At 40.0% G+C, this 27097-nt stretch overlaps 1 protein-coding gene across 1 annotated transcript; it reads left to right on the top strand.

Moving 5' to 3' along the window:
• Window positions 1-4850: 4850 nt before the first annotated feature.
• LOC124993554 (IQ domain-containing protein F5-like) lies at window positions 4851-19601 on the top strand. Its single transcript, XM_047565441.1, has 3 exons — window positions 4851-4985; window positions 18001-18087; window positions 19173-19601. The coding sequence occupies exons 1-3, from the start codon at window positions 4851-4853 to the stop codon at window positions 19599-19601; spliced, it is 651 nt and encodes a 216-aa protein (XP_047421397.1).
• The last annotated feature ends 7496 nt before the right edge of the window (window positions 19602-27097 follow it).

The following is a 27097-nucleotide window of genomic DNA, read 5'->3' as shown; positions in this document are numbered from 1 at the left end:
CAAATTATGTTATATGCGTGTATGAAAATGGTATAATGAATTCCACTATTACATATAATCAGAATGCAGCAAATAAAAATTTAAAAGACCTAGTAATTATATTAAAACATAAATGAACAAAGGGCTCTAGTTAGAACACAAAGATTGTCAGATTGGATTTAAAACAAAACAACATGCTGCTTATGAGACAAAAATCTACTAGTAAGATGGAAAGTAAACAGATTGACAATTACAAACCATACAAACACTAACCGAAGGAGGTTGGTCTAATTAATAACATTAGACAAAGCATATTTTCAGGCAAAAACATCTAGAAATAAAGATGCTTACTTCATAATGATAAATATCTTCTCACAGGGATGGCATAGCAATTCCAAATTTGTGCCTCTAATAAAATAGGTTCAAAATATATAAATCAAGAATTGATAAAATCACTAGGAAAAATATGCATACAATATAATGGAATATTCTAATATACTTCTTTCAATATCTGACAGAATTAGAAGGAAAAATTGATAAGTAAGAAAATGGAATATTTAAACAACCTAATTAGCATTGATCTAATTAGCATGTGAATAACACTGCATTCAACAAATATAAAACACACAGTATAATTAAATGAACCCCAATATTATGTATAAATATAACACACTAATGAAAATATAAAAACACATTATTTTCAAGCACACATGAAATGTTTACCAAAATTGGACAATAAAGCAAGTTTCAATAAGCCTCAAATAAAGATTAGGTTCTATGACCACTGTCAAATTTAGTCAGAACTCTGTAATAACAAAGACAATTAGAAAATTTCCAAATGTTTGAAAATTACACTCTCCATTTCTGTAAATCAAAGAAGAAATCAACATAGTAATTACGGGCTATTTTGAACTGAGTGATAACAAAATACTACATTATCAAAAATTGTGGGATACAGCTAAAATGTGCTTAAGAGAGAAATGCATTATTTCAAATGTATGAGACAGAAAAATGAGCTAATTATTTATCTCAAGTTATAAAAGCAACTTAAACTTAATAGAAGCAAAAGGAGAAAAATAATAGAGATATTAAGGACAGAAAATAGCAGAAACAAAATAAAAAATCAAAGCAGGGCTGAGATACTGCTCAGGGATAGAGTGCTTGTCTATCATGCACAAGGCCCTGGGTTCAATTTTTTTTTTTTTTTTAAATCAAGGCAAAAACAACAACAGTGTAGGCCCCAAATTTCTGAGAAATCTAATGGGTCTTAGAATCATGAACAAGGTTTGTCATATTAATGTGGTATCCTTCAGGTCATTATAGTCTTCCTGTCAGATGCTGCACCTCGCAGGGAAACACGACATGTCTACTTCTACTTACAAATTAGGATGTACCTACTCAGAAGATCATTTGCTAAAAGCTGGACACAAAGTCAAGCATTCGTCCACTTCTCTGGAACTATCCAAGGAAGAGAACCAGGGCCCCCTTTTGGCAAATACTATGTTGAGCTGTGGGTAGTTATTTCTCCCAAGTTGCTATGCTTCCTAAAGACCAAAGAGTGCACAGTAGAACAAAGCAGCCATGAAGATTCCACCTGAATGTGATATACTGGTTACAGCCTTGCTTTTTGCACTGCTCATGATGTTGATCATTCATTGCTGACTGGGGCCAAGACTGGTGAGGCTGCTAGAATAGAAATGGCTGGCAGCTTGAAGCTGGAGGTGGGGGTTCTATATAAATATCCAAACCTCCATCCAAACTTCTGCCAAGTGCTATGGCACATGATCTAGGACTGATGTTGATACTGCACATTCCAGGCCCACAGGTTTTTCCAGGAGTAATATGAAATCATTTCCAAGTAGATGGGTTTTAAATTGAAATCTGGTAAGAAGAGAGCCAAAAAGGAGAACCTATGAAAATCTGAACTGGGGTGTGTGTGTGTGTGTTTGTTAAAATTTCCTCAAGTCTTTGTACTCCAAGGACTTCTGCAGGTGATGATGACAATACATAACTGACCTGCTCTATAAATTAGAAACTGAGGTCCAAGGCTGACATGATGTGTACCAGAGACAAGTTCCAAGTGTTTAGCCTTGGTACCATGTTTATATACTTCCATTCAAGGATGTTGTCTCACATTATTGAAAGCATACCTAGTTGAACATTCCCTCTGCTGGGAGTGACACCCTCATGCATGCTTGTTTATGTCCCTGTAAAGACAATGCCACACATAACTGGCCACATTCACATGTTTGGCTTTCCTAATGCATTGATGGAAATCTACAAACATGTATTGTTGAATACCCTTGGGTGGATACTTATCTCAATTCAAGGCTGGATATCCCCACACATAGATGGATATCCCTCTTCATACCTGGACATTGAGTAGCCCATCTCCTAAGAGTTTTCAGCCCTCACCATAGGCAACTACAAAAGTTTTACTCCACATGATTCACAGGAAAGATGGTCCTTCACATGCCAGACTTGGCGTATAGCCAAGGCAGTGTAATCTTTGAAGGGAGTTACAGTTAAAGACTCAGAACCCTCTGACTTTCCATAGTTCAAGTTCAGATGGTTTCATTTGGAGACCTCTTTATTGGGGGCCTTGGGCTGAGGATTTATCTAGGTGCCTCTGACAAAATCTCCTTAACTGAGTGAAGAGTGGGTGGGTGAAGGGGTCTTAAAGGCATTTTCTCTACTCTAACTAACTATTCAGTACATTTCTACTACTAATCCTTCACTCTCCCTTCTCCCACCCCCTGGACTCAAAAAATAAAACATAAATAATAACTGCAGAAGCCTTCACTCCAGGGCTGCTGCAGCAATGAGATACCTTCATCTATGCCAATCAATCTGACCCCTCCATTGATATGCTGTCCCACACAGGGAAAAGGAGTACAGGAGATTCAGTGTTTTCTCTAGTTTAGCTTCTTGTTTATACTATCACAGTAATCATTAAAAACTTGAATGCTAACATTCATTTTGGCTTGTTGTCATAATTGCCTACTCTGTCACATCTCAGCTTAGCTCGCCTTAGCTCAACTGAGCTCCTGACAGGCATTTTAACTCATGGCTGGATGTCCTAATTATGACTACATATTGACACAATGGCTGGACCCTCTTCTATTACTGAACATCCCAACACAGCAGGACATCCTTACTATGGCTGGTGTCCCCACCAATGGTTATATGTCTCACAAATGGCTGAAGGTCCCTCCCCCATAGATGGACATTCTGCCATTGTGTAGACATTCTTCTATGGTTGGATATGTTACCAATAGATAGACATCCATGTTTATGTCAGGACATCATACCAATCACCTATAATCTTCATTTATGGTTATATATGCTCTAGTGACCAGCACCCCCACCTTTGGTTGCAGATCCTCCATGGCTAGACATTCACCCACCCTTATATAAATGAACATGTTTCACTTGGTTCTCTGAGTTTCTGGAAATTGACTTATTACCATTTCTCTTCCTTGTTTCTTACAAAAAGTTGGCACTTCATCATTTAAGCCTTCAGGAAACCTTGAGCAAGTCTTAAGTCATGTTTCAGATTAGCTTCATCGTTCTCTATCTCTATCTCTCTGTGTTTTAGTCTCTGTCTCTTTTTCTCATGTATGAACACATCTACACACATGGTTGAGAATGTCATAGATGGTTCTACTCCATAATTTTTATTATCCTGGATCCTGTCATAATACACTCATGCTGCTATAAACAAAATACCTTAGGTTGGATAACAATAGAAATTTTTTTCTCACAGTTCTGGAGGCTAGGAAGTACTGACAAGATCAAAGCACTGACAGATTTTGAGTCTGGTGAAGGCTGCTTTACTTCATCGATCACACCTTGTTGCTGCATCCTTACTAGGGGCAGATGCTGTTTCCTTCCTCAGCAGAAGAGTAAACTAGCTCCCTGAAATCTCCTTTATAGGAAACAAATCTTATTTTTGAGGTTTGCATCCTTCATGTCCTAATCACCTCTCAAAGGCCCCACATTTTAATACTATGGTATTGAAGATTAGCTTTCCACATATACATTCTGGAGGCTTCTGTGGCTAAACCACCTCTCAGCTGGTGTCTCACAGTCTGTTTATCATCCAAGCCTGAGGTCCTTTACTTTCATCCTGGGTCTCCCAGATATTTGTCTCTGAACTTCCAACCTGCAAGTCTGAGGTCTGTGACCCTCCCCAGGGTCTTTTAATGATTGGACCCTGCTTAAGTGGTGGGAGGACCAGTTGGGAGGGGCAGGTCTTCATGTAGCTAGGGTCTTCTCATAGCTGGGGGTAACTTTCCCCAATCCCAAGCCTTCTGTGTTGAGGGTGGTGGTGGTCTCCAGGATAGTTTAGGTATATCTGCAGGTCCAAGGTCAAATATGATCCTCCTCACCACTGGCAATGCAGCTTGCAAAGGTTCAGCCCATGACGTACTGCCTTTGACTGGTCTCTCATCTGAGGGGCTCTCTTCTTTGGGTACTTTAGGAATAGCTTCCTTTTCCTCCTCCCAAGCCATCACTGTGGGAGCTATGCCTGCTTTTGAATGTCTAGCTTTGTAAGGTGGGTTGTACCTAGAATTCTGCATGACAAGTCCCTGGTGATGTTACTGGGGTAGGATAAAGTGTGCTTAAAATCTGGGCTTTGAGGAGTTAAGCTAAACACTCAGTGAGCTCAAGTGAGTCATTCTTTCTGCTGCATAATGATCCAAATAAAAATTTGAAATGAAATTAGAATCTAAGCGGGGTGGTACACAACCTGTGGAAACATCTGCTAGCTTGGGTTTGAAGACTGATGGGGCTGAGGAAGAAAAAGGGGCTCCATTTGTCAAAACAGTTTTCCAGGTAGATGGCACCTGCCATTGGAGTCACACAGCATGCGTCAGGAAGAGAGGCAGGAAACCACCGACTCCTCAACACCCACCCAGCATATGTACCTCCAAGAAATCTCAGGGCCTGTGCCTGTGAGTGGGAAGAGGTTGTCAGTAGTCAGCTGTGGAAACTGGACGCAAGTGAGACAAAGACACACATGAGGAGAGACATTCCTTTTTCATACTGAGGTCCACTGATCAGTCTCAACCCAATTCTCCCATGCAGTCCAGAGTTCTCTTTGAATTTGGAAAATTTTAACAGGAAACAGAGTACACAGAGAGATTGCTTTTACTCTAATTAGTCCAGCATTCCCCCACCCCTGAAGCCCTTAAGCTGGTAACATCGGACAGCAATTGAAGATAACTCCCTAGGGAAGTGGCAAGTAGATACAGCTTAATCTAATGGGGACTTTTATGGTTTAGAAAGGAGATGTCCCCTAAAAGCTCATGTATGAGACAATGCAAGAAAGTTTAGAGGTGAGATTATAAGATTATGAGAGTTGAAACCTAATCAGTGGATTAATCCACTGATATGGACTAACGGTAATTGTAGGCAGGCAGGGTGTGGCTGGAGGAAATAGGTCACTGGGAGTGTGCCTTTGGGGTTTATATTTTGCTTCTTAGCTGCCACACTCTCCCACCATATGTTTTCTGCCTCACTTGGGCTCAGAGCTATGGAGTTGGCCAACCATGGACTGAACTTCTGTAACCCATGAGCCAAAATAAACTTTTCATCCTCTATGTTGTTCTTGTCAAGTCTTTGGTCTCAGTGACACAAAGCTGGCTAAAACAGGGACTATGCTCAGCTTGGATTTTAGAGTTTTAAAACTCCATGGGGTTCAGTTGAAAACTCTCAACATAAACTGAACGGTAGAGGGAAGAAAGCAACTGGTTGAAGGCCTCAGGACCCAAGAAATGACAGGATGAGTTCCCTGGGGTTTATTTTGCCTCACACATCAGAGACGTGGAACTGAAAGAGTCAGCAACCTAGAAACACCAATGGGTAAGACAAAAGAGGTTTCCCCACATAGCAAAAACAAGCCCTCTCCAGCCAAAATACCAGAGAAAGGGCAGACCAACACAACGCAACTGTTAGACGGTAACCACTCAACTCTAGCCAAACAACACAGAAAAATCAGTGGTCTCTCCCTAAATCATGCTAGCCAAGGCAGAGTGGGCAACCTACACTTCCACATTTCCCAGGGCACAGTGAGATTCCCCACCCTGCTGCTGGGGTGGTTTCAATGAAGATTGAGGAGGTAGCTGTAAATGGAAAGTTTTACAATGCAGTGAGAATTGGTATATTTGCCATGTTGAGTCTTTCAATCTGTGAGCATGACTTATCTATGCATTAATTTAGATCTCTAAATTTTTCAACAATGTTTTGCAGTTTTTACCATACGAGTTCTATACATGTATTTCACTATATTAAAACTATTGTAAATAGTTATTTTTTTTTACCCAGGAACATGCTAACAGTGACCCATATCCCTAGTCATTTTTATTTTTTATTTTGGAACAGAGTCTTAAAGATCTTTGAGACTGGCCTCAAACTTGCAGTTTTTCTGCCTCAAACTTCCAAGTTGCTGGCATCTGCCACCAAGCCCAGCAGATTCTTCATTTTAAACAAAATGGTTTGTTTGTTTGTTTATTTATTTATTTATTTATTTATTTATTTATATTGGTTCTTTTTAGCTATACATAACATAGGATTCATTTTGACATAATTATAAAAGTATGGAATGTAATTTGCTCTAATTCAGTCCTAGTACTTCTCCTTTCCCACCTCTCTTCCCTCCCTGATCCCCTTTCCTCTACTGATCTTTTGCTATTTTAGTTTTTTTTTTTTTAATTTTGTATTTGGTGTCTTATGTGTATACATGATGGTGAAATTTACTGTGATTTATTCATATATGTATGTAGAAAAGCTCACTTTGTTGTTTTTGCTTCATCCCACCCCTTCTCCTTTCCCTTCAGTCTCCTTCATCTAGTCTGCCGATCTGCTTTGATGGAATACCCCCTTTTCCTTTTCCCTCTTTCTCTTTGGGTATTTTTTAAAAAAATTGGAGACCTTGTATTTATTGTTAATATGTATAAAAGCAATTGATTTTTGTTTGTCTTGCATCCTAGAACCTTGATGAATTCACTTTTCTTTCTAGGATGAATTTTTGCTTGTTTTGTGGATTACTTGAAATCTTCTATATATAAACCATATCAACTTAGAGGTTGATAGTTTTCTTTATTGTTCTATGATCATTTTGCACTCTATTTCCTTTCCTTGCCTTTTTTCACTGGCTACAAACTCCAGCCCTTTTCCCAAATTAGTGAGAAAGTATTCAGCATCTCACTACTAAGTGTAATGTTGGTCGTAGGATTTTTTGTTTTGTCTTGTTTTGCTTTCTTTGTGTATGCTCTTCTTCCAGTTGAGGAAGTTCCCCTCTGTTACTATTGCTATTACTATTTTCATGAGAGATTTTTCATGATTGGGTATTGGATTTAAATTTTTTTTAAATTGTAGATGGACACAACACCTTTATTTAATTTTTTTATTACTATGTGGTGCTGAGGATTGAACCCAGTGCTTCACATGTGTTAGGCAAACACTCCACCACTGAGCCACAACCCCAGCCCTGGATTTTTGTCAAATGATTTTTCTGCATCAATCAATATGTTAATCTGTTTTTAGTTACTGTGACAAAATACCTGAGAAAAGCAACTTAGAGGAGGAATGTTTCATTTTATCTCACAGTTTCAAAGATTTCAGTTCCTCATCAGCTGGTTCTAAGAAATATCATGGTAAAAGTTTATGGTGGCAGAAAGCTTCTTCTGTCCTTGCTTTTAGAAAAGAAGGGGCCAGGGACAAGATATAGTTCCCAAGGGCACACTTCCAAAAACTCTTTTCTTCAACTTGGCCCCCCCTTCTACAGTTTTCATCACTTCCCAATAGTCCACTCAAATTATTAATCAGTCAAATGGATTAATTCATTGATGAGACTATGGCCCACTTGATTCCGTCATTTCCTAAAAGTCCCAACTCTGAAAATTGTTGAACTGATCATGAGCCTTTAACACATGTCTTTGGGAGATACTTTATATCTAAACCATAATAATCAATATAATCATAGGATTTCCCTCCTTAGCCTATTAATATAGTTGATTACCTCAATTGATTTAAAAAAAATTTTTTTTAGTTGTAGATGGACACAATGCATTTATTCTATTTATTTATTTATTGCGGTGCTGGGGATTGAACCCAGGGCCTTGTGCTTGTGAGGCAAGCACTCTACCAACTGAGCTATCTCCCCAGCCCTCAATTGATTTTTGAATGTTGAATAAGAGCTACTTGATCATGTTGTGTAATTTTTTGTATATAATAATGAATTATACTTACCATACTGTTTAGGATTTTTGCATCTATATTTATGAGAAATATTGGTATATAATTTTCTTCTTTGTAATTTTTTCCTGATTTTTGTATCAAGGACATACCATTTTCATTAAATGAGTTGGGAAATGCTACCTATTCTATTTCCTGGAAAAGATTGGGTAAAGTATTTTTCATTCTTTAAAAATTTGGTAAAAATCTCTAGTGAAACCTGGAGATTCTTTTCTGAGGGGAATTTCAAAATTATAAATTTATTTAGGTCACAGATATGGGACTATTCAATTATCTATTTCATATTGGGTAAATGTTGGAGGCTGTGTATGAAAAATGGGTTTGTTTGAGCCATTACAAAGCAGTGGGGTTGCTTTTCTGGGAAATCCCTGGTGAAATTCCCAGGTTAGAGAATGCTCAGATTATGCCGACACCCTGCCTTCACTCACAGCCCTAGGTTCAAACACAGTCACCCAGAAGTAGAGGAGGTGGGCTTACCCTGCTAAACTCCAACCAAGTTGTTTCTGCCATTTTCTTCCTGTTTCCTCAGGAAGTTCTTTACACTGAATCCCATTGCTGTTCCTACCCATTCAAATAAAGCCCAGCAGACTCCATTTTGGGGAGTTAGACCCAGTCTCCATCAGAGCTCATACCCATCGGATCCCACTTTTCACTTATTTTCGTGTATTTTCTTATTTCTTAAAATTTTCATACCTTTAATATTTCTAATCTGACTCACTGCCCTAGCTCAGGGAAACTGAGGTTGTGACAGGTAAATTCTGGTAGCTTGTGTTTTTTGATATATTGGTTCACAAGTTAAATCTACGTGAGTAGAGTTGGTTTCTACAGGGTTTCTACTATTTCATTCCTGATGTTGGTAACATATTTCCCCATCCCCTTTTTTCCTGAGTCATTTCAGGCTAGAGGTTTGTCTATTTTGTCAATCTTTTCCTAGAAAAGATCTTTGTTTCATGGATGTTATTGTTTTTCTATTTTCAATTTTATGGATCTCTCCTATTATCTCTATTATTTTCATTAGTTTTGGAGGCTCAGGAGGGTGTTGAAGTCTCCAATCATTATTATATTCAAGTCTCTTTTTAGAAGTCTTTCTTTGGTACTTTTGACAGTTTAACTATAATATGCTAGGGTGAGTACCTATCTGAATCAAATCTATTAGGGATCCTTTGGGACTCTTGGACCTGGATGTCCATTTCTTTCCCAAGATTAGGTAAGTTTTCAGCTAGCATTTCCTGGAATAAGTTTTCTGTGGTTTCCCCCTTCTTCTCAACTTCTGGGAGCCCTGCAATTCAATAATCTTTTTCATTTAGTTGTTCTATAACTCCTGGAGGCTTTCTTCATTCTTTATTTTTATGTCTGTCTGTCTGTCTATTTGTCTGAGACATTTCCAAAAGGCCTGTTTTTAAGTCCAGGAATTCTTTCTTCTGCTTGATGTAGATTGTTGAGACTTTCAACTGTAGTTTTTTGACTTATTGAGTTCTTTAGTTACACACTTTTTGTATGATTCCTTATGATCACTATTTGCTGGATTTCTTACTCATATCATGAATTGTTTTCCTATATTTATTGGTTTGCATTCTCTTGCATCTCACTGAGTTTCTTTAGAATAATTCTTTTTAATTCTTTATCAGGCATTTTGTCAATATCTTTTTCTTTGGTGTCTGTTGCTAAGGAGTTGTTGCATCCTGTTATCTTGATTTTTCATACTTCTTGTGTCCCTACATTAATATTTGTGCATCTGGCACATCAGTTGTTTATACCACTTTTATAAGGTGGCTTTTGTAGTAACAGAACTTCCCTTGAAATTGTGCCCAAGTGCACCAGTTTGGTAGGTTATATTGATGTTGATTGCATTTGGGTGCCATAGTGTACTCACCCTAAACATTTTTCAGTTGTAATCAGTGACTTTGGGCACTGGCAGGAGCAGTGAGTGTTCAGTGAACACTCTCAGGCTCAACAGTGATGCATGGGCAGTGGTAGAGGGGGTGTGTGGTGAATGTGTCTGCAGGCCCAGTAGGGGTACATGAGCTGACAGTAGCAGCAGGTAGTGAGGGCTAAAGGTGGAGAACTGGTCCTAGGTCCCAGGTCCTAGAGGCAAATGCCTTTGTTTCTCAGGTCATGGGAGTGGTACCCCTCAGTGCAGAGCCACTTTCCTCTATAGTGCAGTGCACAGGGATGCTGTGGTCACAGTTGCACTTCTGGGTCTAGTTGGGTTCATGGGACTGCAGCCCTTTGTGCAGCATGGAGGAATGTGGGTAAGATCCTAAGAATGGGAATATGCAGAGGCTCCCAGGACAGTATGTGTTTCCATTCTGAAAATGATGACATGCTGTAGCAGTCTGGGTTCTGGGAGTTTGTGGGGAGATGATATAGGTTCTTTCTCTGAAGTGGAGCCACTCTGCATACTTCAGGTAACTTCCTTAAGTGGACTTCACTTCCTGTGATGACAGACAGTTTTCATGGGAATGGGGGTTGGATAAGGTTCTTCCATCTACCCTTTCCCTGGATGTGGGGAGTACCCCCAGCCAGGGAGCTGGGGTCGTGTTTGCTAGTGTGCCTTATTCCTCTCTTGGTGGTCATCCCAGGTCTTCCTGTCTTCCAAGTTTCCCATGTTTCCCTTGCTGAGTTCCAGTGCTCTCCCTCAGCCACTCATCTTGAAATGCAACTATTTGCTAGTTTGGATTCTTATTTGTTGAGGAGGAGGTGAGTGCCGAGCTTCTCTCTTTGGCCATCTGGAATCCCTCTTTATTTCTAACTCTTATTTCTGACAGTGAGACTCATGGCTCCCAATTATTCAAAATTAATTTTCTGATTTGATCCATCTTCCCCTTTTGTGACCAAGCTTCCATTGCTGCTACTGCCCCACTCTCATGTGTGTACCCTCCTCATTCTGTTTGGGCTCTGACTCCCCATGGCAGATGTCCCTCTTTGTGAAGACCTTGCCTTACCATGTCCAGGCTCTATCATCACTGTGTGAGGCCATCACCCACGTGGATGCGTTTCCTACCCTCCAGGATCCAACAATGGCAGCCCCTACACAGTTATGCTCCCCACAGCTGTTGGCTCCTCGTTCCCTCATTGCTCTGTATGACTACTTAGATGCTCCCTTTGTCAACCTGAGCTGACACAGAAATTCAGGACATCCTCTGTAAGGATATCTTCCTCATAGTGCTAAAGTTCTGACTTCCTACAAACCCTCCTTATCCCACTGGATATGATATGCAATACTGATATGAACTTGGACCTCTGTGTGAACCCATCCTCCCTCTACCAGATTTCTTTGATGGGAACCTCTCCTAGGCCAATGCCTTGCTCACCTTTCTTCTTCTTTTTTTTTTTTTTTTTAAGGAAGATAGTTTTGTTTTGTTTTTTAATGAACACAGTACCTTTATTTTATGTATTTACTTTATGTGGTGCTGAGAATTGAACCCAGTGCCTTGCAAGTGCTAGGCAAGTGCTACCACTGTTGCTCACCATTCTTGATGTCCTCTGCTGTGGTGACTATTTCCCCCTCCCCCCAGGTACACCTACATTGCGTTGCTCAACTTAATGGCTTTTAGACTTATTGTTCAGGAAATCAAAGAAAGAGGAAGTATAAGAAGAAATGAATTCATTTATTTTATTTTAAAAAAGAGAGATACCATCTGTATAAGAAAATATTCAGCAAAATCGGTAAAACATGCATTAACATTTTCATTCCAAACCTTAAGGAAACTTATATAATCATCCAACTGACAAGAGACTACTTGTCTCCAGGAGGATCTATGGCTGGTTTTGGGAGGCGTTACTGGTCTAAGTGCCACATGACACCCTTTATCCAGGAAGGTCCATGACCAAAAGACTACCCACTGACATCCTATTCCTCACAGCCCACTCCCTAGAAATGGAAGATCCAGAGGTTTCAGTGTTGTTCAAACATGCACTCCTGAGAAAGGAAGTATAGAGAATGGGGGGAAGAAATACTCAAAGCATTGACAAGAGAATTTCCCACCATTGATGAAGCAGTCTGAAAGAGACTCTTTAGAATCATAGTATAAGATAGTTGACCAACTGTACCAAGATGACTGAAAACAGATGAACCCAACATGTTCTGGCAAAATCTCAATTGCTGAAGATGAAGTAATGAAACATTTAAAGAGGAAATAAAGGCAACAGTGTCCCATCCAGGAGTAAATCAGACTGACACTTGTGTTCTCAGTAGTGACAAGAGTTACAAAGAGAGAGAGGAGAAGCAACTTAACTCTCTAAAGAAATATATATTTTAGTACATGATTATTAACACCTCCAAATGTTATCCAAGTGGAAGGGCAAATGAAGTATGATTTTTTATGGTTTAGATATGAGGTGTCCCCAAAAAACTCATGTATGATACAATGCAAAAATAGTTTAGAGGTGAAATGATTGGGTTATGAGAACCTTAGCCTAATCAGTGCATTAATTCCCTGATAATGATTAACTGAGTGGTAATTGTAGGTAGATAGGGTGTGACTGGAGGAGATGGGTCCTGGGGGCATGCCCTTGGGGTATATATTTTGTCCTTGTTGAGTGGAGCTCTCTCTGTTTTCTGATGCCATTTCCTGAGCTGCTTTCTTCCACCACATCTTCTGCCATGATGTTCTACCTCACCTCATACCCCAAGGAATGGGGTTGACCATCTATAAACTGAGACCTCTGAAACTGTAAGCCCCTAAATAAACTTTTCCTCCTCTAATTGCTCATCAGGTCTTTTGGACACAGTAACAAAAAAGCTGACTATTTTTTATCTGTAAAAACCCTAAAAGTTTTCTATAGTGCCTGGAAATATTTACTGGGCTCAGTAAATATCAGTGAAAACCTCAGACGGAAATGGCACAAAAGGAAGACATGTCTTAGTCCATTCGTGCTGCTATAACAGAATTCTCCAGACTGGGTCATTTATAAAGAATATTTCTTAAAGGCCCTAACTCTTAATATTGCAATGGGAATAAAATTTCAGCATGGATTTTGGAATTTCAACCATATCACACAGTAAGCAGAGAAGTCATAAAAATTTACTCTTTAGTCTAAGCAAGATTTTACTGTAAAAATTCAGTATCGATTTTAAAATAATATTCAAGATGTTAAGAATATATGAGCTTGTTGTAAGAGTGAATGGAGGAAAAGGAAGGTGGAGTAAGGTTCTTGCCTGAATTCAAGATGAGACAAGAGACAATGATTTGCTCCAGAATTTAATAGCAAATCATAATATAAAATACACATATTGACATTGAAGTATATTGTAAAAATAAAATTAAATGCATAATTTTAACATCAGGAATTACATTTGGTTGTTATGATAGAAACCAACACAACAGTGGCTAAAAAAATGAGAGGATTAACGTTATCCTTGATGTGATCCTGGTGTCCAGACTTTCCCATGCTTATGATTGGACTATTGTTCTCACAGTCTCAAAATGGCTACAGAGTGCCTGCTATCATGTGAACATTTCAGGAAATAAGAGGTTTAGAGGTTAAGGGCAAGAAGGCCATCCTTGCCCCAGGAAGCCTCATTTTCTCAGAACATCACTCAGTGACTTCTGTTGACATCTCATTAGGCAGTGAGAGTCATTTGACAACCCTAGTGGCAAAATGGACTGATGAAGGTCATCTATTTTTTTTCTCCCGTTGTATAATCTTGGCATATGCTACTCCAAATAGCTATAGTTTCATTGATGAGGAAAATGGGAAAAATGGATTCTGACTAGGTAACCAACATCCCACCTCGACTTCTAAAATAATAAAAGGAATAAAATGTCAAGGAATTCTTAAATAAGTCCAATAATAGATAGGGAAAATGGGGTGGTGGTGGTCATCTGTAGAAAAAAAAAGAGGGGGGAAAACAATGTGGCAATGTCCAGACATAACAGAAATTGAAATGTATGTGAATTTGTATTAGTTGTCTATTAAAATAGAGACTGTCTTGGCTGCAAGCAGACACACCTGTGCTTTGTTAACAAAGGGAGAGGGGAGGTGAAAATAAAGCAATGGGTAAAGATCCAGCATGGAGACACTCCCACTTCTGATAATGATGTGCTGTTTCGGATGAGTCCTTTTGCTAAAGATAACGGAAAAAGCTGATCCAAATGTTTAAAAAGTTTTCTGTTTGAAGGTACTGAAAAGAAACAGTATATTTAAAAAAATCATTGAGCCATGATCCAAAGTAAGAGAGAAGTCCAGAGCTCAAGCCTGGCATTGGGGTTGTCTCACAACTGTATTGCCCATCAGATGCTTCCTGCACCTTCCCTGTCCTAGGTGTCCCTGCCAACACTTCCCCTGTCCTCCACCTTAGTGACCCTCATCCCACTAGCTACACACTGACACCGCAACCTGAAGGGCCTCTGCCATTCCCCACACTCCCTTGCAGCCCCACCCCAGCCCTCCACATTCTCACTTGCACATTCTGAATGCACTCCTCAGTGACCCCTGCTGCAGTTGCTCTGAGGAGACCAGGGCTTCAGGTTGACCCCCAGGCCCTTGTGCTCCAAATGACCTTGCTGCTCCAGCTGGGGTTTAAGGGACCAGCAGTAGGTACAGATGGAGCCCTGCTTCTATACTGGCCTCCCTGACCCATCTCCTGACTGTGACCTTGGGGCCCTCAAGGACAGAAAAAGACACAGAACAAAGATATTTGAGACTGGAATGGTGCCTTAGGGTTTTCTGACCTGCATGTGTCCTGATCTCCCTAGAGGCTGGTAACTGGTTGCTCTGAAGGTAAGCCAGACATAGGGTACCTAGCCACAGTGAGGGAGTGGAGCCTGCCAGCCCCCCACAATTCCACTGTCCTCATCAAAGACAATCCCTGCTCAATTTTTAAAAAATTTTATTTGTTCTAATTATTTATACATGACAATAGAATGCATTTATGCATTGTGATAAATCATGTAAATGGAGTATAATTTCTCATTTTTCTGATTGTACATATTGTAGGATTACATTGGTCATGCAGTCATATGTGTACATGAGGTAACAATGTCTCTACTATCCTTCCTGTCCCCATACCCCTTCTCCTCCCTTCACTCCCCTCTACCTAATCTAAAGTAACTCTATTCTTCCCTAGTGCCCCCAACTTATTGTGAATTAGCATTCACATATCAGAGAAAACATTTGGCCTTTTGTTTTTTGGGTTTGGCTTATTTCACTTAGCGTATTCTCCAACTCTATCCATTTACCAGCAAATGCCATAATTTCATTCTTCTTTAAGACTAAGTAAAATTACATTGTGAAGATGTACCACATTTTCTTTATCCATTCACTGTTGAAGGGTTCCATAGTTTAGCTATTATGAATTGAGCTGCTATAAACATTGATGTGGCTGTGTCACCATATAGTATACTGATTTTAAGTCCTCTGGGTATAAACCAAGGACTGGGATAGCTGGGTCAAATGGTAGTTCCATTCCAAGTGTTCTGAGGAATCTCCATACTGCTTTCCATAATGGTTGCACCAATTTGCAGTCCCACCAGCAATGTATGAGTGTGCCTTTCCCCCCACATCTTCACCAAGACTTATTGTTGCTAGTATTCTTGATAATTGCCATTCTGACTGGAGCAAGATGAAATCCTTTGATTTGCATTTCTCTAATTGCTAGAGATGTTGAACATTTTTTCATATATTTGTTGGTCAATTGTATATCTTCTTCTGTGAAGTGTCAGCTCATTTCCTCAGCCCCTTTATTGATTGGGTTATTTGTGGGCTTTTTTTTTTTTTTTGGTGTTAAGTTTTTCAAGTTCTTTATATATCCTGGAGATTAATGCTTTATCTGAGGTACATGTGGTAAAGATATTCTCCCAATCTATACCAATCTATAGGCTCTCTCTTCACATTATTGATTATTTCTTTTGCTGAGAAGAAGCTTTTTAGTTTGAATGCATCCCATTTATTGATTCTTGATTTAACTTCTTGCACTTTAGGAGTCTTGTTAAGGAAGTCAGATCCTAAGTCAACATGTTGAAGATTTGGACCTACCTTTTCTTCTAGTAGGTGCAGGCTCTCTGATCTAGTGCTTAAGTCTTTGATCCACTTTTAGTTGAATTTCATGCAGGGTGAGAGATAAAGGTTTAATTTCATTCTGTTACATGTGGTTTTCCATTTTTCCAAGCACCATTTGTTGAATAGGCTATCTTTTCTCCAGTGAATGTTTTTGGTGACTTTGTCTAATATGAGATAATAGTATTTATGTGGATGTGTCTCTGTGTCTTCTATTCTGTACCATTGGTCTATGTATCTGTTTTGGTGCCAATACCATGCTGTTTTTATTACTATAGCTCTGTAATATAGTTTGAGGTCTGGTATTGTGATGCCTCCTGCTTCACTTTTCTTGCTAAGGATTGCTGGTTATTTTGGGTCTCTTATTTTTCCAGATGAATTTCATGATTGCTTTTTATTCGGTATTTCTTCCTATTCTTCATCCTTCCCTTTTAAAAACTTTATAAAGTTATAAACTTTTATAACTTTATTGACTTTATAACACATGAATACAAACATAGAGAGGGATCATACTGTTTTTTAATTCGATATTTTTCACTTGTTAAAGACAAAACCTGAATCCTGCAGAAGAGATTTCCCCACCAATATCTGAATTTTATAGAAGAGATCTCCCAATCTCTTTGCAGTCTGCCTACTTGATGACTCCACCTACTTTTATTTTTCTGACTGTGAAAGTTCATGTCATGACTTTCATGGGGAACCATGTTGTTGAGTAACTTGAATCTGTGTTCCTGCCTGGGTCATTCATATCTGGCTCAGAATAAACTTTTTTTCTCATTTTCTCAGAGCAAAGTTGTTATTTTATGTGGAGAGAGACACATGGTTTCATTTTTCATCTGTGAGTACCTAGGAGTGGAACTATGGAGTTTAAGAATACATATTAGAACTTTTTCGGAAGCTGCCAAACCATTTTCCACAGTGGTTCTGGGGTCCCACACCTGCTACCAGCAGGAGGGAAGACTTGCTGCTGCTCTGGGTCCCTGCATGCATTCATTGCTGTCAATGTTTTTTATTTCACCTATTCTCTAGATATCAAGGGGAACCTCATTTGGTTTCACTTTCAGTTATCTCATATCTAATGATGGTGTGCATCTTTTCAGGTGCTTCTGATCCATTCATAAATCTCCTCTTGTGAAGCACTTGTTAATTATTTTGTCACAAATTCTTTTGCTTCATTTTTGTTTCCATTGTATGATTTAACTGAAATCCATGTTTTGAATTCCCTATTGATGGATATTTAAGTTGTCTCAATTTTGCTTTTTTCAACTAGACAAAAATGATAACTTTGTACACATTTATGTCAATGAACCAGAATTTCCATGCCCAGCCAAGTTTTAGGCATTTCTGCAGGAAAGAATAGACACTTTCACTAAAAAGGGTCCAACTGTTGGAAGCCCCTGGTACCTGCATCATAGGTGCTCTTATGACATCAATGTGCTCTCCCCTCCTCCACTCTTCCTGCCAGACTGTGGCAGAAGGAATGCAGACCTGAGCATAATGGAACCACCTAGCCCCTAACCATGGGCAATTTAGGGGATCACGGACCTGAGGGGATCTGAACTATCTATCTCCAAATCATGGGCAATATATTTTGTGTAAGATATAGCCAGTTCACCCAAAGTTTCAGGGAGGGGAAGGTGGATGACCACAGTCAACCAGGATACTAACTTTATGTCTAGGGAGGTATGTGTTAGAATTGGCACCCTGTTGTACAAAGAATAGCTTGCCCACACCTCTCCCTTTTAACTCTGGTTACAGAAGGATGGCAACCCTTGTGAAATCGTAGTTGTAAATGTTGAAGAAGTCAAGAAGAAAAAGGAAGAGCCAGAGGAAATAAAATCAAAGGTAGGTGGTACAGACTCCAAGGCTGGGAGTGACTTCTGACCTCCTGCATTTCTGATCTATGTCACCCATAAGTGGTGTTTATTTTCTTGAAGCTCATTGCAGTTGATAATCATGGATTTATTCACCCAGGATATATTTGGGAGTGTATTACTCAGGACAAACATTAGGAATAAAAAATGTCCAGGCCAACACAAAGAGTTGCCCCATGCAAAGCTGGAATGAATAGAGATTGAGTCTTCTTCTCCAGTTGCTTTAGCAACCTGAGAAAAGCCAATGACTGAGACAAGCAGACTTGATTATGGGGAGGAGACACCCCAAAGTGTGAGAACCAAACCATGCAAACTTGGAGAGTGAGACAGTGAGGGCTGAGTTTGGGAAATGTGTGATCAGAGGGAACCCCACGCATCCAGAGTTGTGTGGGAGTATGTGCGTGAGCACATGTGTGTGTGTGTGTGTGTGTGTGTGTGTGTGTGTGCGTGTCTGTGTGTGTGTGTGTGTGTTAACTAAAGACTTAGGTGTGGGAACCAAAAGAAATAAAAGTGAGAAGTAGATGAGAGAGACCCCAAATTGTGTGGAGCAAGGAAACTTAATATGAGGGTCTAGCAGAGGAAGGAGTAGGTTGTGGATTGAGGAGGAGTCAGGGAAGACAGGGCAGGGCAAAGACTGCCACTTTCCCAGCAGGTGGGAGGATATGAAGGGGAGGTGATAGATCCAGGTAAATGGTCAGGCTCAAGTGGATCCTGTGGATCATAGGGTTCTTTCTCCAGGACCATGGCAAACCAGGTGATGTAACAAGGTCAGGTGAACCCCCATCCTATAGATGGGTACTTTGGGCCTCAGAGGTCATGATGAATGTGTATGTGCATTAACTGACATGGCAGAGAGAGGCTGACAGAGGAGGACCCCTACCTGGATTTCTGGGTCCAGGTATTGCCCTGCCCAGTACTCATGAATTTCAGAGAAAGAGACGAATGTTGACAGAGGATCAAGGGCCCTTCCTGGCATACTTTGGCTTGAGGTTGTTGGGGAATATGTCCTAAGTGTCATTTGTTTACTTTGTATCTCCCCTCCCACACACAATGAAGCCACGTTCTGACAATGAGCTGGAAGCCATAAAGATCCAGGCCTGGTGGCGGGGCACCCTGGTGCGTCGCACATTGCTACATGCTGCCCTGAGAGTTTGGATTATTCAGTGCTGGTGGAGGAAGGTATTGGCAAGGTTGCTGGAGAAGAGACGGCGGATAATGCTGGAGTTGAATTCACGGGAAATACAGGCCTCTGTCAGGCTGCAGGCCTGGGTCCGAATGTGGCTTGTACGGCAGCAATACTGTCGTGTGCTCAATGCTGTCCGCACCATCCAGATCTGTTGGCGCTGGCATAGTTGCCACACCCGTGGCTTTTTCCGGGGAAACTATGATATCACAGAAAACCAACTAAAACTTCAACTTGACATCTTTCTGGGATCACAGATTTGTCGGATCACAGATTGCATCCCCTTCCCAATAAAGAACTGATCAGGTCTGCTCCAAATATGTGCCACTAGATCTTTGTTAGACAAGCTCCTGGAGGTCCACATCTCAGCAAAGGGCCAGGACAATGATGGAAGGTACAAAGCATCTTACATGATTACTTGGGAGAATCCGCAGGGTGTGTCTGGGTGCTGGAGTCTTTAAGGGGGTGGGAGCCCCTCCTGGAGGAGCAGAGCCTGAGATCCATCAGCAAGGTCTGCCATAGGTGGGAGGGTTGGGGTCAGGAGGTGGCCAAGGAGGCCAGCTCCAGAAAGACTCCTTCACTGTGGTCTATGCAAATGACACCCCTGTAGTTGTGCAAAGCGGAGGCCTGGGCCATCCTTTGCCCTTCATCCTCCAACACCTTCCCACTCAATTTAGAATAAATTCAAAAGCCCTCCCTGTGGTCCATGTGACCTGGCATGTTCTGGTTCTAGCCATCACACCCCCTGCCAATGTCCTCCCCCAATGCTCTGCTATCCATCATACACCCAAGCAGAAGAACCCAAGTGTGTCCCATCTCAGAACTTTGCACTCACCACCTGCAACCCTAGGGTGTCCTCCTCTGAAGGAGCTCTACCTCCACTCAGATTTGTCTGCACAAATGCTCCCTCTGAGGGGCTTCCTTTGTCCACCTGATGCAGATGACTTTCCCACCTCTTCTTGGCTCTAGCTCCTGACTCTGCTTTCCTGTGGGCTCAGTTCTCATTAGGACCTGAGGTCATCTTACCTCATTGCTTGTCTGTTTTCTCCCTCCCACTAGAGGGTGAGCTGCAGGGGAGCAGGACTCTGTGCCCTTCCAAGAAACTGAGGCACTGCAAAGACCCCCTCTTCAAACTCTGATTCTTGTGATCAAGTCAGAAAGATTTCAGACATGTCACTCAGAGTAATAGGAATAAGTTTATTGAAGGGTTAGGAAACGGGAAAAGGATACTGTCGAGGGAGAGAGTGGGTCCTCTCAGAGAGGAGAGTAAAAATGTGCCTCTCCTGCACTACAGAGAAGTGGGGAAGTAGGGAAGCCCAGAGAAGTTTCCAGAGAGTCACACCCAGGTCTACCTTTTGACTTTTAACTGACTGTATGGTGACATCAGACTTTCAAGTCCCCACTGTCATGGGCAGCTGTAGGTCACGTTGGTCCATGCTGACCAGTTCTAATTGGATTCTTAACCATACATTCTTACAGATTTTATGGTTAGGAGGGACTATTCTTTATATCCCAAAGTTTCAGGATCTGGTAACAAAAGTCTCCTTCAGGATAACTTGAGTTCCTTTTATCAATATTATTTTGGGCCTGCATTTCTCCTATAGTGAACAGGTAGTTTGCTGAGGAATGTGACATATCCTGTCCACTTAGGCCAGGTGGGCTGCAAGTAAATTGCTTCTTGGGAAAGAAAGCATGTGGGGGTCAGCACAGTGGGCCCATTTATAGAATTATTCTCTTAACTTCATGTTCCCGCCTTCCTCATCTTTGTTCCCTAACAGGACCAGGACCTGGCAGAGTGCCCAACATTGAGTGGTTCTGTCTTTTCCAACTAGCCAATCCTAAGCTGTTTGCTCAGCCTGACTTGCCTTTTCATGGAAACATCAACCATAGTAGTTCCTGAGCTCTCTCCTTACTCCATCTGCTGCCATCTCACAAAACCTGGAGCTCCTTCTGGAACTTTGCGGGTACACAGTGACTCCTTCTCTAGGACCCGCAAGTGCAATAAACTGTTCTGTTGAGCTGCTTCTGTGTCTTCTCTAATGGCTAACTGACCATACATGGATGTGTGTGTGTGTGTGTGTGTGTGTGTGTGTGTGTGTGTACTGGGTGACTACAGGAGGGCCTTTTGCTGTCCATTTCATGTGTGCATACCACTCTCTATTTCTATTGATGTTTGTGTCTCTGTCTCTACTTATACCTTGTAATGTGATCTTTCCTTATAGTTACCTTATGTTCCTCTATTTTTCCTCAGTTCTTTGCCTCTCTCCATGTACATCTTTTTTCAATTTTTTATTTGTTCTTTTTAGATATTTATGACAGAGTATATTTTGACATATTTTATACATACACAAAATATAACTTATTCTAATTAGAATCCCATTCTTGTGAACATACATGATGTTGAAATTCACTCTGGTGTATCCATATATGAACATAGGAAAATTATGTCAGATTAATTCCACTGTCTTTCCTATTTCCATCTTCCATCCCTTCCCTTCATTCCCCTTTATCTACTCCACTGAACTTCTATTCTCCCACTGTCCCTTGTTGTGTGTTAGCATCTGCATAGCAGAGAGAACATTCAGTCTTTGGTTTTTTTGGGATTGGCTAATTTCACTTAGCATGCTGGTCTCCAGATCATCCATTTACCAGCAAAAGTCAAAGTCGTTCTCTTTGTGGCTAAGTAATATTCCATTGTATATATATTCAACATTTTCACTATCCATCTGTTGAGGGGCACTGAGGTTTGTTCCATAGTTTAGCTATTATGAATTGAGCTGCTGTGAACATTGATGTGGCTGTGTTACTGTAGTACATATAACTGAATTCAATAGTGGCTCCATTCCTAGTTTTTTGAGGAATCTCCATAGCGCTTTCCAGAGTGGTTGCACCAATTTGCAGTCCCCACCAGCAATGTATGAGAGTACCCCTTTTCCCCACATCCTCACCGACGTTTGTTGTTTATATTCTTGACAATTGCCATTCTTACTGGAACAAGATTAAATCTCAATGTAATTTTAATTTGCAATTCTCTAATTGCTAGAGATGTTGAATATTTTTAACATATATTCATTGACCATTCGTATTTCTTCTTCTATGAAGTATCTGTTCAGTTCCTTTGTCCATTTATTGATAGGGTTATTTTGGGTTTTGGTGTTTAGTTTTTTGAGTTCTTTATATTTCTTGGAGATTAATGCTCTACCTGAGGTGCAGGTGGCAAAGATTTCCCATTCCGTAGGCTCTCTCTTCATACTTTTGATTGTTTCCTTTGCTGTTAAGAAGTTTTTTACTTTGATACCATTCCATTTATTGATTCTTGATCTTACTTCTTGGGCTTGAGGAGTCTTTCAACAGAATACTATATATATATATGGTCATGATTGGTTCAGGAATGAGCACCTGAGCTAAGCCAGGTCAATGAGAGTCAATTCTGATGCTGTGTTGGAATTACTGGTTTGCTAACTGCAAGGATTGTATAACCAGAGCTCTGGGGGACTCCACATAGAAAAAAACTTGCTGAGAATGAAACCAACAGAGGAAAGTAGAGCAATGGGATAGTAGAGAAAAACTAGGTACTAAGAATTTTTTTAACCCCTTGATCTAGCTGATAAACTAGGTTTTGGTAAGATACTCTTTTGGACTAGCCTCCTGCATTAGGCCCCAGCACACCAGACCAAATCATAGAGAAGTTATTCATGCTAGGTGCCATGTAATCAACTCTGAAACAGGCCAGTTAAGAAAGAAAGAAAGGAAGAAATGAAAATAAAAGAGATGAGACTTAGCCTATCAAAAGGGGTGTAGATTTCCTAAACTGGCATTAGGAAGTCCCCTTTGCTTTAATTCTATATTATAGTTTGGATCCAAAATGTCCACCAAACACCCATGTGTTAAAGGCTTGGTCCCCAGACTGGCACTGAAATTGGGAAGTAGTGGGACTTTGGAGAGGTGGTCCCTAAAAGGGAACCTTAGGTCATCAGAAGCATGCCCTTGAAGAGGATAGTGGGATATCATCCCTTTCTTTCCCTTTCTTTTGCTTTCTAACCATAGAGTCAATGGTTTTGCTCCCTCATACACTCCCCACCATGATGGCCGATAAATCATGGACAGGAAACTTCAAAACTCTGATCCAAAAACAAACCTTTTCTTTTTATAAGTTAATTATCTCTGGTATTTTGATATAGTAATAGAAAACTGGTTTACATTCCCTAAAGTAACTTTGGAATGATCAATTCCTTTTTTATGATGTTTCCGCTCTTATCAGCTCTTTTCTGCCTGGAAAGCCATGTTCCTTGACTCATTGGAACATTGAATTTATTTTAAGGAATGAGATGTTGCTCAATCCTAAAGTCACAAAAGCCAATTTGGTCTTTAAATTTGTTGTTATTTTGTCTTTTGAGGGTTATTTACAACCTATGAAAGGATCCAAAGGATGCTGGTGATGAACCTGAAGAACACAGATGAGGCATCATGGAGCCTCTTGTGAGATTTCCTGTTTTCCTAAGAGCCCTTAGCTTGTAAATTAAATTACTCCTAAATTCAAACTCTACTCTCTTTTTCACTAAGCCCACTGATCTTTTTGTTGGTTTTCAAATCCCAGGTTGGCATGTTATTCAGCTTTTCATTTAGGGGAGGAAAAGTTTATTTTAGATGATGGTTTCAGAGGTCTCAATCCATGGACAGTCAACTCCATTGCTCTGGGTCTGAGGTGAGACAAAATATGATAGAGAAGGGCATGGGACAGTGGGTAGTTGTCAGTTTATGGCAGCTAGGAAGCAGAGGAGAAACAGGAAGCGGCCAGGGATGGATGTAGTTCCCAAGGCCACGTTCCCAGTGATCTACTTCCTCCAATGATGCCCAAGCTGCCTACAGTTACACCAATCAGCGTCCTTCAAATTATTAATCTATCAAATGTATTAATCCACTGAGGAGGTCAGAGCCCTCAAGAGCCAATCATTTTACCTCTGTATATGGCTGCCTTGCCTTTAACTCACAAGCTTTTGGAGGACATTTAAAATCTAAACCACAATAGTTAGTTTTGTGCTGTGTGAGAGTGCATGAACTAGGCTACAAGTGCTGACTTGTGCTGTTAGGGGTACATGACCTTTTTGACATTTTATAGGTAACTGAAGATGGTTAAAGTAAGTGGATATTACTGCATGAGGTGTAAGAGCCCAGCTTTCTGAATTCTCAAGGATTTGGTTTTGTCCTCTTTTTTTTTTTTTTTTTTTTTTCCCCTCTTTCTTGCATGTTGAACTTGGGAAGCTGGTCAAAGGAATCTCAGCCAAGAGATGACTTGAGTGTTGGGCATATGCCAGACATGTAAAAGCTAATAAGAGTGCCCCATCACCTAGAAATGAAACTCCTGAGAAAGGATAAGCTGGGCACAGAATGGGTTATTTTGATATTAGGTTGCTCACCAGCCTGAAGAAAATTTCTGTATCATGAAGCACACTGAAAACATAATATGACCCAGACCCATGTCAGTTCCCTCTCAGACTTTTTCCTCAGCTTGGAGAGACTCAAGAGTCAACATAAAAACGAGATCTTTAATTTCTAAAGAACAAAGCCCTACACTTACAACCTTGTAGCTTTTCTGCATTTGCCTGTTTCATAATGACTGTGATTCTGATTGATCAAATGTTTTAAACATTGTGACATTTTGACAGACTTTCCAAAATCAAATTCTTTTGACTTCAAACTAACTTTGGAGGGTTCCAGAGGGCCTTTAAAATGTCTCAAAAGGGCGGGGCATGGTGGTGCACACCTGTAATCCCAGAGACCTGGGAAGCTGAGGCAGGAGGATTGTGACTTCAAAGCCAGCCTCAGCAACTTAATGAGTTCTGAGCAACACAGTGAGACCCTGTCTCAAAATAAAACATAAAAAAGGCTGGGGATGTGTCTCAGTGGTTAAGCACCCCTGAGTTCAATCACTGGTACCAAAAAATAAATTAAAAAGTCATTAAAAATATGTGCTAAAAAATAGTGACAGTAAACTAACAAGTCTTTTTTTATGTTACTTTCTATGGGAAACATTGTCAAATAATAAATGATACTAAACCTTAAGTTGTACTGGATGAATATATTTTTGATGTCAGTGCTCTAGAAATTACAGGAAATTCCTAGAAATCTGAGATGTCTTTATATAATGCTATTAGTCATATTCTGGTTTTATGTTGAAGTGTTATTTCCCATCAATTGATTATACTGAACTCTCATCAGGCTTTTAATCATAGTCATTTTAAGTCTTGCTGCTCACAGATAATTAACTGTGCTATTCTGATGCTTTTCTGAGGGCTTTAGAAAGCAACTATAATCCTAAAGTGCTTCAACTTTGAAGAAGCTGCTTTTCCAAATCAGGAAAAATGAGAATTACATGGAACTAAATGAAGAGTTTGATTTTTATGACTTTTTATTTGAAATTTTGCTGGTTCTTTATTTTAATGATTTGTTTTCCAGATTTAATTAAACTTCTTAATTTTAGGCTTTCTATAGCTTATAGAAATTTGGTCATGTCTACTTTTGTAAATAGAAATGAAATGTTCACTTTTTATCCCTACTAGATCCCTCCAGAATTTAAAAAGCTAATTGTCGATATTCTTATTTTATGGAAATATAGTTAATAAGAAGTTTCTGTTCTCTTTATAACAAGACACGACTGGAAATATTGGTTATATTACCAAGACTTTATCTAGAATGTCATATTTGAGAATGTGTATAGAATGCCTGTCTCCAAGTAGTCCCGGCTTTACACTGAGTGAGTAAATCTGTCACTTTCTGGTAGGTCCAGGAAACTCAAGATATTTTGAGGACCCCAGGAAGAAATGAATTTACTCAAATCTATATGTAGTGTTGAAAAAGTCTGAATTTTGCAGTGGTTTGACTTTGTAGGCTTTCAAAAGTCCAATCTCAGATTCTTCGTGAAAATTTCAGCAAAGTATGCTTATAGAAAGCCTATGTGGCAATCACTCTTCTTGTTGTACTTATGCAAGTAGTCGTGCCAAGTTTGATGGAACTAACCTTATTTTGCATGCAAATTAGCCGTACTCTGATTATCTTTGGTAGAAGTCAGGATACATATAAGGAGAAAAATTGTATTTCAGAAAATACTGTAATATACCTGTTATATTGTAGCACTATTCATTGCTTTTGAGTTTTTATTATTTATCTATAGACAGAACATGATCCTGAACTATTCTCATTTCCTCCAACATCTATAACTCTCCAACCAAGGACAAGAACTGCTCTGTTCCTGAAGTCCTGTTAACTGAAGTGGACAACCAGTTGTAAATTTCAAGGGACAATCCTTATGCCCGATGTGTGGGCCACTCAAAGTGTGGTCCTATGCCATAATCAAGAGACATTCAAACTACAAAGTAGGATGGGCAGTTGATGACCTCATGCTGTGAGTAACTTTCCACAAGAGGTTGCAACAAGACTACCCATCATAAAACTCTTGCCTCTCTTAATTTTTCCTTGCTTATGCCTAGATCTTTTGCTTGCTGGGATTATGCAATAATTAGAATTTCACAATCAGTAGTCTCTTCAAGTAACTTGATGAAATTTTGGATCCAGCATGACAAACCCAGTGGCTAAATTCAGCAGCAACCCTGATGCAACTATTCAGACTGTGAGTGGTCCTTTTTAGAGTCATATGTTCTATTTCCCTGTTTTAATTTAATCCTGTGATAACATACTGTATTATGGAATTAATACCTGCCAGTTGAAGGAGGAAGAAACTGTGCAGTTGATAATACTTCTTGTTGCCCATAGATAAGTGGACCTAGTTGAAAAAAGAAAG

This window comes from Sciurus carolinensis, chromosome 9 (genome assembly GCF_902686445.1).
Source record: "Sciurus carolinensis chromosome 9, mSciCar1.2, whole genome shotgun sequence".
NCBI classification, from domain to species: Eukaryota; Metazoa; Chordata; class Mammalia; order Rodentia; family Sciuridae; genus Sciurus; species Sciurus carolinensis.
Note: the sequence above shows the minus strand (reverse complement) of the source record. Positions and strands in the feature narration are given on the sequence as shown.

Excerpts from the sequence above, each read along its gene's own strand:
- LOC124993554 (XM_047565441.1), top strand. The coding sequence starts at position 4,851 with ATGCGTCAGGAAGAGAGGCAGGAAACCACCGACTCCTCAACACCCACC. Across the intron at positions 4,986-18,000 it reads GCTGTGGAAACTGGACGCAA|AAGGATGGCAACCCTTGTGA; the intron begins GTGAGACAAAGA and ends CTCTGGTTACAG. Across the intron at positions 18,088-19,172 it reads CAGAGGAAATAAAATCAAAG|CCACGTTCTGACAATGAGCT; the intron begins GTAGGTGGTACA and ends CACACAATGAAG.